At 42.9% G+C, this 13,989-nt stretch overlaps 1 protein-coding gene and 1 pseudogene across 1 annotated transcript in view; one reads left to right on the forward strand and one right to left on the reverse strand.

The window, feature by feature from the left end:
• Nucleotides 1–309: 309 nt before the first annotated feature.
• LOC105604678 (heterogeneous nuclear ribonucleoprotein C-like) lies at nt 310–1,357 on the reverse strand (annotated as a pseudogene).
• A 5,800-nt stretch (nt 1,358–7,157) lies between these two features.
• Nucleotides 7,158–13,989, forward strand: part of RRN3 (RRN3 homolog, RNA polymerase I transcription factor) — a 28,996-nt gene continuing 22,164 nt past the window's right edge. The window contains exons 1-3 of the mRNA XM_004020785.5: nt 7,158–7,271; nt 9,329–9,434; nt 10,119–10,175. Coding sequence (XP_004020834.1) covers nt 7,183–7,271; nt 9,329–9,434; nt 10,119–10,175 — 252 coding nt within the window. The 5' untranslated portion in view covers nt 7,158–7,182. The remainder of the gene's footprint in view (nt 7,272–9,328; nt 9,435–10,118; nt 10,176–13,989) is intronic.

The raw sequence follows: 13,989 nt of genomic DNA on the forward strand, positions 1-13,989 counted from the left end.
AAAATACATTGTTACATTTGTGTTTAACAGCCCTGCATAACACTGTTATGTGGGGTATAACACAGATACCTCTAACTCAAAGCTGCTCTCAGGTTCTACTCAACTAATGAGATTGCCTTTGTAGTTAGCGAAGCAGCTACTGTATGAATGGAAAGAACTGTCCTCCCTCTATAACAAGAGATTATTTTGGAGACAGTTGATACATCCTTTTTATTGTTAAGTCATAAAGACGTATCAAAATTAAAGCTAAAATTACAGGGTAAAGACAACGTAACTACTAGGAAGGTCAAAGGAAGTGAAAATGGGCAATATGAATTAATGAACATGGGAAGGACAAGGGTGGGAGAACAGTGAGCAAGTGCTGAAGATACTAGGGGAGAGGATCTGGTGAAAATTTTGATCTTAGACAAGTGCCTAGGTAAAGAAATCATGGAACAAGATTTCTAAACCCTGCTATGTGCTTAAGAGTCATCCTCGCCATTGGTGCTGTCTCTGTTATCCTCTCTGTTTCATCATCCTTGATCAACTCCAGCTGGTCATCCCCCCGATCTTCACTATCGTCATCATCCAGTAGGTCCCCCTCCTCAGCAGAGTCATCTGCACCCCCCGCTCAGACTCCATCTTCACATTAGTCTCATCTTGCTCAGGGAGCTGCCGCTCTGATCCTCTTCTGACTTACCCTTCTTCATCTCCACTCCTTCTTTGCTCTGTTCCTTTTCAATTTTTTCCCAGGCTTTCCAGTAAAGAACCCACTTTTTGTTTTATCTGGGTTAACTCCTTCTTAATGGTCCGAAGGTCATCTTTCAACTTTCCAGATTTAGAGGAAGATCCCCACTGTCTGCTCTTAGAATTGAAGTCATGTTTGCCCCTTCATGAGGTGTTTCCTGATATCTGCTGGCATTCCGAGGGCACCACAGCCCAAGCAATAGGAGGAGGAGGAACACGTGCTGGGTAACTGTACATCCTGTCATAATAATCCTGTTGAAAGTCACAGTCCAAGTCAAAAGATGGGCTGAGTGGAGGGGATGGAGAAGGGTGTTCTGGTACTGACCTGTAATCTGCTCTGCAGATTGTGTCACACTTGCTTTTCCTCGGTTCACTTTTGGCTCTGCAGCCAGATTAATATCTAAAACCTGGCCAGCAATCATCCTGCCTTCCTCTCCTGCCACAGCAGCCCAGGCATTTCTCTCATTAACACGCTGGACGAAGACAAAGCCCTTATGAACAGAGCAACCCACAATTTTGCTGTATTTTGAGAAGATTGCCTCCATGTCGGATTTCTTGTCCACAAGGGTATTAAGATTCCCAATGAACACATGGAGCAAGGATCCATCTTATTGGTAACATTGCTGGCCATTGTCTTTGGTGATACGGTGCCTCACAAAGCTGAAAAAGGTAGCTGGAGATCAAGAAAAAAGTCACAGGAGGGGGAAGGGAAAAGAGATTCGATTCTGAATCTCCTACCCCCAGTTCTACGTGGAGAAGCCGATTGCTGCCAGAGGTTGGCAACGCGGTCGCAATCACTCAGTCTTCGCCTCTTCACAAAATGTGTCTCTGCTTTTTAATACGCTGTCTAGGTTTCTCAGAGCTTTACTTCCAAGGAGCAAGTGTCTTTTAATTTCGTGGCTACAGTCACCGACTGCAGTGATTTTGGAGTTCAAGAAAATCAAATCTGTCACTGTTTCCACATTTCATCCATCTATTTGCCATGAAATCATGGGAGCAGACGCCAAGATAGTTTTTTGAATGTTGAGTTTTAAGCCAGCTTTTTCACTCTCCTCTTTTGCCTTCATCAAGAGGCTCTTTAGTTCCTCTTTGCTTTCTGTCATTAGTTAGTGTGGTGTCATCTGCATATCTGAGGTGGTTGATATTTCTACCGCAATCTTGATTCTAGCTTGTTTACCCAGTCTGGCATTTTGCATGATGTACTCTGCATAGAAATTAAATAAACAGGGTGACGATATACAGCCTTGATGTACTCCTTTCCCAATTTGGAACCAGTCAGTTGTTCCACGTCTGGTTCTAACTGTTGCTTCTTGACCTGCATACAGGTTTCTCATGATGCAGGTAAGGTGGTCTGGTATTTCCATCTCTTTCAGAATTTTCCACAGTTTGTTGTGATCCACACAGTCAAAGGCTTTAGCATAGTCAATGAAGCAGAAGTAGATTTTTTTTTTTAATTCCCCTGCTTTTTCTGTGATCCACCGGATGTTAGCAATTTGATCTCTGGCTCCTCCACCTTTTCTAAATCCAGCTGAACATCTGGAATTATTCGGTTCGCATATTGTTGAATCCTGGCTTGAAGGATTTTGAGCATTACCTTTCTAGCATGTGAAATGAGCACAGTTGTGTTCACTAAGATCATGATTTATACCAGTCGTTCTTAATTTGGCAATACTGTCTTCCTGGGGCATTTGGCACTGTCTGGAGACCTCTGTTTATCACAGTGGCGCAGAGGGGAATGCTACTACCACCTAGGGGGTGAAGATACCTTGGGGGTGAAGACCAGAGATACTGCTAAACATCCTACAATGTGCAGAACAGCCTCCACCTCTCATAAAGTATTATCTGGTCTAAAATGTCACCAGTGCCAAGGTTGAGAAACTGCTTTTATTTCTCTGGGACAAGGAAAGCTCTAAATTAATCTTCTTTGGATATACTTATCTTATTTAATCAAATATTAAATACATTAATTATATTGTATATAATTTTATATTACATACATAGTATATGAATATTTATTTATAATTTCATATATAATATGTGAATATGATCTATTAATTAGTACATATATATACATTATTAATATTCATTATCTACATGAAAGATATACAGTTGCCATCTTGTATTAATGAATGTTTTTATAAAGATAAGTGACTTATAAAATAACTGTTGACTCTTTGGAAAGGGGAAAGGAACAAATGAGATATTTATTATTGGCTTTGCTATTTAGAATTATTCATTTGGAACGTCCCTGCCATTCAATGATTTGAAAAACATTTCTGGAGCATTAATAGTGACCCTTTCATCTACAGCAAAAATTCATTGGAAGCCATTTGGTACCATATGACCTCATCTCTCTAGACTGGGTTAGAGGAGGGCTTATTGTTGTTATTTAGTCACTAAGTTATGTCCTACTCTTTGTGACCCTATGTACTGTAGCCTGCCAGACTCCTCTGTGCATGAGATTTCCCAGGCAAGAATACAGGAGTGAGTTGCCATTTCCTTCTCCAGGGGATCTGCCCAACCCAGGGATCATATCCATACCTCCTACATTGGCAGGTGGATTCTTTACCACTGAGCCAACAGAGAAGTCCCTGACTCAAATTTGGCCAGTGAGAAATTCTTTTTTGGTGCTTTAATATATCCTGTAACCTTAGAACAAATTCTTCTTTTCTGCTTAAACTAGCTAAAGATAGTTTCTGTTACTTTCAAGCCATGATTGTGGCTTTGCCCAAAAGAACTACTCTGGGGATGAGTGTAAAATTCATCTCTAGAGGAAGACTGCTCTTTTGAAAAACAGTTTAATGGGTCATCTGGGTACACAAAAGTAAAATTTCACTCTAGAGTGAAGAAGCTCAGAGCAATTATGAACAATGATAATACCTAGTGATACAAAAGGATGACTACATTGTAGGTGAGGTTGTATCTTTGCAAGCACATGTCCCTATTTGTTTGCTTTCTGTTGTTGTCGCAGTTAGAGAAGGAGGGGTCTTCATTAGTACTGGTACTTTTTGTTTTTAAGAGTTGGAGACAAAAAGCCATGAGAGTCTGAGGAAGGCAAGACTGGATAAAGGAGGCTTTTATCCTGTCACGCTGAGATGGCCCACGAAACAGAGTAAAGTAGCACCCCACTCCAGTACTCTTGCCTGGAAAATCTCATGGACGGAGGAGCCTGGTGGGCTGCAGTCCATGGGGTTGCTAAAAGTCGGATATGGCTGAGCGTCTTCACTTTCACTTTTCACTTTCATGCATTGGAGAAGGAAATGGCAACCCACGCCAATGTTCTTGCCTGGAGAATCCCAGGGATAAGGGAGCCTGGTGGGCTGCTGTCTATGGGGTCGCACAGAGTCGGACACGACTGAAGTGACTTCGCAGCAGCAGCGGCAGAGGATCCACATGAAGGAGCATGACCTGAGAACTCCCGCAGGAGATTATGCCAGTTTTCGGATTTTTCCTGTATTGTGCTCAGGTGTTATTGAAAAAAAATTTAACACATAAGCTTTGTCTTAACTGTGCTTCATGAAAATAAGGAAGAAGCTGTGTTCAAGCTTATGGACGAAGTATTGCAGGGAGGGGCACAACCACTTAGGAAAGTTCTTTGACTGTGTCTTGTATACCTCCAAGAGCATCTCTACCCTAAGACAAATTCTTGCACCTTTGAATCAGGAGGATGTGTAAGAATAATCATAACAATGTATGTAAGAGTAGGGATGAGCCGGGAAAGGAAACAATCTAAATATTGGAGACAGGAAAATGGATTGATAAATCATGGTTGTTGCTGTTTAGTTGCTAAGTTGTATCCAACTCTTTATGACCCCATGGACTGTAGCCCTCCAGGCTCCAGTCTGGGATTTCCCAGGCAACAATACTGGAGTGGGTTGCCATTTGTTTCTCCAGGGGATCTTCCTAATCCAGGGATCAAACCCGCCTCTCCTGCACTGCAGGTGAATTCCTTTTCTCTGAGCCACCAGGGAAGCCCAAGCTATATGGTAGGAGAAACACAATTATACACAACAGGATTGGATTCTAGAAGCAAAATGTTGATTGAAAAGAAACAGCAGTATGATGCCACATTGAAGTAATTTTATCATTGAAAGACAAGAGAAAAGTTGAAATGATTTTTTAAAAACTCAGGATAGTGGTTACCTTGAGAGGAAGCAGGCAGATGGTGGGGGTCTGGAAGGAGCACATAGGAAGCATCAATAATACAGGCTGTTTCATAAGTTGGTTGTACATTCGCAGGTCTTCACTTTACTATGTTTAATAACGTACATTAACATATATTCTTTAATACATATCAGACTTTTTATAAGTGAAGGAATAAAGTAACTGTCAAATTCCTTGACAGTACAGTTAAACTTCTACTGGCTGAGAGTGCAAAGAATTGTGATTTTTTTTTTTTCTTTTTAGCTCTGCTTTGCGGGTATAGGGGAAGAGATTCCCACTTAAACAGCTATCTTGAACATCTTTGTGAGCTACCACGCAATTTCCTTGGTTCCTGGGACATGGATGATTTCTGCCCAGCATTCCGCAGGAACTCTGATGCAGTGAGGCAAGAAATGGTGTGCCCATATGGAAGCAGCAGAAGGACAATAACTGATTTTACACCGTTGCCAAAACAGAACAATGCTTTATATTTTAAGTTGCTGTACCTAGTTTATGCCCTTTTGATACAGTTCTATACAGTTTCCAAAGGTTCCAACAATTCCGCCTTTTAGAAAGTGAAGGGAGGGACATCCTCTTTTTCCCTCTGCCTCCTTCCCACCCACCCTGCCTTGGCACCTGTTGTTCCCTATGTTTGGAAGACCCTTCCCTGCTTTGCTGGTCTGGCTAACTTGGTACATCTTTAAACATTGTAAGTTTAAGGGTTAAAGCCTTTTGAAAACTGCCTTCTCTCACTCTTTGATGTCTAATCCCAGAATTATCACAGCTCTGAGATTTTTGGATGTGTCATCAACCCCGTTTCCAGGAGGGTAAGATTAGCTTGGGTGTTTGTGAGAATAGCCCAGTAGGTAGGAAGAAGCAGGTTTCTGGGTCAGGCCGACTTGTTCAAATCCTGACCCACTCCATCTTTCTGTGGGTTTAGATTAATCACAGGACTTCCAGTTCTTCATTTTTATTGTTGCTTTTTATTGGAGTGTAGTTGCTTTACAATTTTGTTATTTTCTACTGTACAGCAAAGTGAATCAGCGATATGTATACATATACCCACTCTTTTGCAATTTCCTTCCCATTTAGGTCACTACAGAACTCTGAGTAGCATTCTCTACGCTGTACAGTAGGTTCTCATTAGTTATGTTTTATGAGTGCCTGCATGCTAATTGCTTCCGTTGTGTCCAATTCTCTGCGACGCTATGTACCTTAGCCCTCTAGGCTTGGGTTCTTCAATTTGATTGAGGGAGGCTCTGACTCCAAAAAGTTAAAAGTCGACAGACCAAGCCACTGATTGGCCCCTCCCGGTGTCCCCGCCCCTTCTCTGGGAAACTCAGGGCTGGACAGACACCTCCCAGCAGCTCTCCGGTTTCATTACAGTCGTTGTTCAGTCGCTCACTCATGTCCGACTCCTTGTGACCCCATGGACTGCAGCATGCCAGGCTTCCCTGTCTTTCACCGTCTCCCGGAGCTTGCTCAAACTTAAGTCCATTGAGTCAGTGATACCATCCAACCCTCTCATCCTCTGTCGTCCCCTTCTCCTCCTGCCCTCATTCTTTCCCAGCATCAGGGTCTTTTTCTAATGAGTCAGCTCTTCACATTAGGTGGCCAAAGTACTGGAGTTTCAGCTTCAGCATCAGTCCTTCCAATGAATATTCAGGACTGATTTCCTTTAGGATTTACTGGTTTGAGCTCCTTGCTGTCCAAGGGACTCTCAAGAGTCTTCTGCAACACCACAGTTCGCCTTCTTTATAGTCCAACTCTCACATCCCTACATGACTACTGGAAAAACCATAGCTTTGACTAGACGGACCTTTGTTGGTCCAACTCTGAGTCAAAGTTGGCTCAGTACAGTGCACTGGCTAAATCGCTTCAGCCGTGCATTCTTTGCGACCCCATGGACTATTGCCCTCCAGGCTCCTCTGTCCATGGGATTCTCCAAGCAAGAACACTGGAGTAGGTAGCCATGCCCTTCTCCACCCGACCTTCCCGACTCAGGGATCGGACCCAAGTCTCCTGCATTGGCAGGCGGATTCTTTACCGCTGAGCCACCGGCAGAGTCCACAGCCGCCGTCAGCAGTTAGCTTGGCGGGGAAAATCCTTCAAGCGGAAGAAGGGGCTTGATGCACGGCAGGGATTACGCCTTGGCGGCGCTCTAGCCTGGACCGAGGTAACTCAGCTCTCCCTGCCTGGGGCTCCTGATTGGCTGAAGCCCGTTGCTCTCACGCGAGTCTTCCGGGACGGAGGCGGGCCTAGAGGGAGAAAGACTTCCGGCACAAGCCGCAGTCGTCGCGTTTGTCCGGCCGGATGGCGGCTCCTCTGCTTCACACGCGGTTGCCCGGAGATGCGGCCGCTTCGGCCTCTGCTGTCAAGAGGCTGGGCTCGTCGAGGACCGGGTAAGAATCCAGGACGCTTCCTTCTGCGCGTCCGGGACCAGAGCACTGGACCGGGATTAGGAGAGCGGAGCTGAAGGGTCTGGGCCAGAGCTCATGGAATGGGTGGGGGCCGAGGGAAGAGGGTCACTTTAGGTCGTCAGGAGTGAGCCCATGACCCTTAGATGGGTAACAAAGGTGGGAGCGGGGCGGGGAAAAGGAACCTCCTCGGTTCCAGAGTCCCCTTTTCTCCCTACTGGGCTCCCTCATTTTTCCAGGCCTGGGTAGTACCTTATACTACTTTACCCTTCTTCCCTCCTGCTTCTTCGACTAGATTCAAAAAGAGATACTTGGGCTATTTGGATTATTAACCAAATGATGTCACTGATGGCAGGTTGTGTCTTTAAGTTTTTGTTTGCTTGAAGGTTATTTTGATGCACGTTTGCTTAACAGTGTTTTATATCTAGCTCAACTTTTAAAACCCATAACTTCCATAAAACACTTTGGGGTTTAACTTTGAGAGTCTTTCAGTTCAGTTCAGTTGCACAGTCGTGTGCGACTCTTTGCGACTCCATGAACCGCTGCAGGCCAGGCCTCCCTGTCCATCACCAACTGCCAGAGTCTACCCAAACCCATGTCCATTGAGTCGGTGATGCCATCCAGCCATCTCATCCTCTGTGGTCCCCTTCTCCTCCTGCCCTCAATCTTTCCCAGCATCAGGTTCTTTTCAAATGAGTCATCTGTTCGCATCAGGTGGCCAAAGTATTAGAGTTTCAGCTTCAACATCAGTCCTTCCAATGAACACCCAGGACTGATCTCCTTTAGGATGGACTGGTTGGATCTCCTTGCAGTCCAAGGGACTCTCAAGAATCTTCTCCAACATCACAGTTCAAAAGCATCAATTCTTTGGCGTTCAGCTTTCTTTACAACTCTCACATCTATACATGACTACTGAAAAGAACATAGCCTTGACTAGATGGCCCTTTGTTGGCAAAGTAATGTCTCTGCTTTTTAATATGCTGTCTAGATTGGTCATAACTTTTCTTCCATGAGAGTCTTTAGCAGGATGCTATGTTTTTTTCATTGACTTGTTTAAAAGAAACAGACTTTGTGGAACTCTTGGCATAATATCATAATTTTTTTTTTTTAAGTACCTACTTTGGATGTTAGAGTTGGGGACAGTATATCAAAAGAGACAATGTCCGTGCTCTCAACCGAGTTTAAAGTTTAAGGAGGGAAAGAGTAAATCAACGATAATTTCAGATAGTGGTAGCTACTGTGAAGAAATAAAACAGTGTGACAGTAGGGAAGAGGGAGAGGATGGGTACTTAAGATTTCTGATATGGAAGGTCTCTCTGACATTTAAGCTTCAACTTGAAAGAAGACAAGGGTCCAACCGTGTATACATCTGGAGAATGAGTGTTTTTGACAGAGGGAATAGTAAGTTATATGGGAATCTGACTGGTGAACTTGAATAGCAGAAAGGACTCTGGCTGCAGTATGTAAGGGTTGGAGGTGAGGTCAGAGAGATAGGTAGAGGCTAGATTAATGTAGGACCTTAACGATAAGGAGTTTAGGGTTTTTTATTTTAAGTGAAGTAGGAAACCTTTGGAGAATTTAAGCAGAAGAGTAGCATGATCTTTTTTAAGTTTAAAAAAAAATAAAAAATACTGGGTTGCTGTGAGCTTTCTCTAGTTGCAGCAAACAGGGGCTGCTTTTGTTGTGGTGTGCAGGCTTCGCACTGCAGTGGCTTCTCTCGTTGCAGAACACAGGCTCGGGGGTGCCCAGGCTTCAGTAGCTGTGGCGGCTTATTTAGTTGCCCCTCAACATGTGGGATCTTCCCGGACCAGGAGTCAAATCCGTGTCCCCTGCATTGGCAGGCAGATTCTTAACCACTGGACCACCAGGGAAGCCTGTCTTTAGTTTTTGAAAGATTTTTAGATCACTGAATGAAGAATCCATTGATGGGGGATTCAAGTGGGAGGAGGGAGGCCAGTTAGGGGGCTTTAGCAGTGGTCTCACTGAAGGATGAGATTGTTCCTTGTCATGCACCTAATGGCTTGATACTTTTGGTTCTGTAGGCTTTCAGACATGCTTGCATTAGAGAATGATTTCTTCAATTCTCCTCCAAGAAAAACTGTTCGGTTTGGTGGAACTGTGACAGAAGTGTTACTGAAGTACAAAAAGGTAAGAGGGGATAGTGTGAGGTTTGGTGGGTTTGTCCCTCAGATTTATTGAAATATAATTGATGTATTGAGGTTTGATTTTCGGTGGTCGGAATACAATTATAGCTATTATACTAAAGACCAATAGGCAAATAAGGTGGATTTTAGATATCAATATTGAAGTCAAATCAGTTTAACAATAGCATGGTGCTGTCCGCTCACAATTAGAATAGTAACCCCTTTTCTGTGGTTTTATACCTTCACATGCTTTATTTAAAGCTTTATTTACACTTTATTTCGTGTCCTTTAAAATCTTTAGCAAGTGGTATAATTTTAAAAAACCCATTAAATCAAAGCATTTTATTTAAGTAGTTACATAAGCTTTGCTTTGGGATAATAAACCAGCTCTATTAATGGGCTTTGTTTCCATGTCAGTTTAGAAGTGATTCTACTGTGTCTCAGTGATGGTGGGAAAATGTGCATTCTGTGTGCTTCCATGTGTGACCTGTGTTTAATTCCACATATGTGCATGGATACTGTCATGGTCAGATGTCAGTACACAGGTGTACACAAGTGTACCCAAACACCCCAGAACTGAGGTGTCAGTGTTACAGTTTTCTTTTTGTAATAGTTTAAAGTCCTGCTGTTGGTCTTTAAAAGGAAAACCCAAGCAAGCAAAAATTCATTTTTTCCCCTTCTTCTTAAGGGGGAAACAAATGACTTTGAGTTGTTGAAGAACCAGCTGTCAGATCCAGAGATAAAGGTAACTAATTTTGTGTTTGATTATTAGCAAAGTTGTTACCACTTTGTTAATGTTATTAACAAGGATGTTAATTTGCACTTTTTGTCCTGTTCCATTCTCTAGAGCTTACTTGGTGATCCTGCTTTAACGGTTCTCAACCAGGGGCATTTTCACCCCTGAGGGAACTTAGTGATGAATTGGGGACATTTTTGATAAGGGAACAGTGGTACTGCCATCCAGTGAGTGGGTGATAGGGGTGCTGCTGAAAAGCATACAGCACACACAACAGCCCTTCACAACAATGCGCAGTCTGGCCCGAATCCCAGCGGTCCTGAGGCTGGGAAACCCTGCTTTAATTTGCTGTTTTAGAACCGGTCTTCTATGCTGCATGCAACGCTCATGGCTCTCCAGTGCCAAAACAGCAAGATGAAACCAGCCAACGATGACTTGTATTTCAACCTACTACCCTGTTTCAGTGTTTTTAGAAATGGTTCGAGATATGTACCCGTCAAGTAAACATTATTCCCCCTTTCTTCCTTGACTGCCCAGTTGTGGGAAGAATAGTCTGTTACTGTGGGCAGTGGTGGTCAGATTGCCTGGGATAGAATCCCAGCTCCATTGTTTCCCAGTGTGTGATCTTGGGCACATTCTTTAACCTCTCTGCCTCTGTTTCCCTTCTTGTAAAACCAGAGAAATAAGTTCTTCAAGCGTAGAGGTCTTTCGAGGATCCAGTGAGAGCAGTGTCTGACTCAGAGGACTTTGTAATTGTTCATGCCGACAGTCTGCACTTTCTCATTCATGTTTAAATCCACTGTGAAGTCCACTGCTGTATGTACTGTGACAAAGGTTACTGATGATTTCCTGCATTCTGATTTCATGGACTTTCTCTTTCAGCCCCATAGTAATTTCTTGTAGCAATTTGTGCAGTTGACTGCCCATTTCTTAAAATCTTTCCTTCAGTTTCTTTGATCTTCCTGTCTTCTTACTGCTTATCTCTCATCTCTCTCTTGACAGGTTCTTCAGAAATTTGGTATTGATTGGATTTCCTAACTTACCCCGTCCTCACTTTACAGATTCTTCCTGTGTGATTGCCCTATGTTCTCGTGGCTTTGGGATATATCTGTGTCCTCATAATAGAGCTATTTGCATTTATAGATCAGATTGCTCTTGTGGACTTCAGACTTTGTTCTTTCTTTTTTAATTTTAATATCACTTTTTTTTTTAATCAAAGTATAATTGAATTACAACGTTGTGCGGACTTGTTTCTTAACCGCAAACCCACAGGTGTTATAGGTGCCCTGGATTTAGTGTTTTCTCTCTTTCAAAACCACTTCTATACAGGCTTTATGTGATTTATTGCTTGTCTGTCTCACGTACACGTCCCCTCCATCCCTTATATCTTAACAGTGCATCTGAGTCATCTCTAAAGCACATTCTCGAAATGCCATTGCCCTGCTTCTTGCCCACCGAGGAATAGAGGACCAGCCCCTTAGCATGGCCTGCAGCAGACTTGGAGTGTTCCGTCACTAGAGACTCTATTTCTTGAATTTGCCATTTTACGGCTTTGATGTGCCTTTTCTTTCTGCCTGTGAGAGGTTCTTGGATCCACTTTGCTTGGTGCCTGTTTGAGCATGGGCTCTGGTTACATCACCTCCCTCTCTTACTGGCTCTGTGATTGAGGGCGAATTACTGCATTTCAGTGCCTAGGTGTCCCCAGCTATGAACCAATGGTAGTTCTATCTATCTCATGGAATGTTAAAAGTCTTAGAATAGTGCCTTGCACCTAGTCTTATATTAGTGTTGTTTATTATTATTACTGTAATTATAAGACTATTCTTTGAGACCCAACTGAAATGTCATCTTCACTAATGAACTTTCCCAGATATTGTCTAAGCACATGACTGTGCCTTCATTGAGACCGTGCCCCACACTACCAGCAGATCTCTAATTAGAAATCTGGCTTACAGGGACTTCAGTGATATGTCTGGTCCCTCATTGCTCTCCAAATTTATCTGTTGGCTTGCTTGCTCACAGTATACTCCAGCCAGACTAAACTGCTCTTGGTTTTCTGAAGACATGCTTTCACCTTTGTAAAGTGTAGAGCCCTTGAGAGTACTCAGTCTGTTTAAAGACAATGGAAGCATCACTTCGTCTTTAAAGCTTTCTCTGACCTGTGCCTTCTTCCCCGGGTGCACATTCTTTGTGTTCTACTATATTTCATATCAGCACATCTCCAGGGAATTTTTACAGACCCAAGAATCACATCAGTTATGTTTATGTTAGTTCAGAGGAGTGTTGAAATAATTTGTTTCTAATAATTGTTCAGTACCATAGTCCCTGACTGGTTTACTTGAAAACTGGAGCATTAAATGTCCTTATGATTTTGTTGCACTTGTTTTAGTGGGAAAGTGACAGACTAGAGCTAACTGTGTATGTAACTTAGCTTGACCTCTCTGCTTCAGGTCTTGTTACCCTTAATGAATGTGGACATTATGAAGTTAAACTGTAGTGCAAATGAGTTGTGACTTTATTTTCCTGCCAGGTTAGTTAGGGTTTCATCAGCAAATAGTGTCATGGAGGTTTGTCACATAGATAATGCATAGGAAGCTCTCACTGGTTGAGTGGCAGGTGGGGAGCTCCACTGTGTGGGGCAAGGCACTGTGGGGAAGTGGGCGGGGCATTGATCTAGGCAGATGGGTTTGAACCTAGTCTTTTACTGGTGAAAGTGAAAGTGAAGTCGCTCAGTCGTGTTCAACTCTGCGACCCCATGGACTGTAGCCTACACACTCCTCCATCCATGGGATTTTCCAGGCAAGAATACTGAAGTGGGTTGCCTTTTCCTTCTCCAGGAGATCCTCCTGACCCAGGGATTGAACCCGGGTTTCCTGCATTGTAGGCAGATGCTTTACCATCTGAGCCACCAGGGAAGTCCTTTTTTACTGGTGTGGTGGGCAAATTAATCTTATTAATCTTTCTTAGCCTCAGTTTTTTCATCTATAAAATGAGAATAACAGTAATCCCTTCGCAGCATGTTTAGGATTAGGGAAAGGTATATATGTATGGTGCTAAGCACCGTGCCTGGCGCATGGCGTGTACTTCCTATACGTAGTCTAGGGCTGTAGGTCCAGCCCTGTCTGTCAGTAGTTTATCACTGGGTTTCAACATTGTCTGTAGTCTGTTGCTAAAGGTGCAACACGGTGTTATTTTTGTTTCTTTATTTCTCTTTTCCCCTACTGAATCTTTATCAGCATTAACCATTGTCTTGAAAAAACTAGGGGCTTTTTTTTTTTTTTGGCCATACTGTGCAGCTTGTGGGATCCTAGTTCCCTAACCAGGGAGTGAATCTGCCCCCTTGGCAGTGAAAGCAAAGTCTGGACCACCAGGAAGTTCCTCAGAATTAGGGGTTTTAATTTTTTCTTGCACATGTGTGTTGTATATATGCTTCAATGCAAGCAATATCTATTAAGTATCACTGATACCTTATTCTCTACATGGCCTCTTTTTTGAACTTAGCAGGTTTTCCTGTGTCATGGAAAGTATTATGAATAGTAATTTTATTGTCTGAAAAATATTTAATGGAGTAGTGGACCCATCATTTATATAGAACACATTTTGATTCTTTTAGACCCATTTGCATGTTGGGTTAAAAAAAGTTACATTTATTGATGACTGGTTAATCAGCTTAGACTGAATATTATCCACATGCTTGCAGGTCATCATGAGTATAGAGGAAGTAGAGGTGCCTCTTGGTCTTTGTGGCCTTAGAATATTTGATCTGTTAGAATTCTTCACCTTAAAAAAGTCCCAGGTGTCAACATTTACCATTTGAGGTGTT

Source organism: Ovis aries, chromosome 24, assembly GCF_016772045.2.
Source record: "Ovis aries strain OAR_USU_Benz2616 breed Rambouillet chromosome 24, ARS-UI_Ramb_v3.0, whole genome shotgun sequence".
Classification (NCBI taxonomy): Eukaryota; Metazoa; Chordata; class Mammalia; order Artiodactyla; family Bovidae; genus Ovis; species Ovis aries.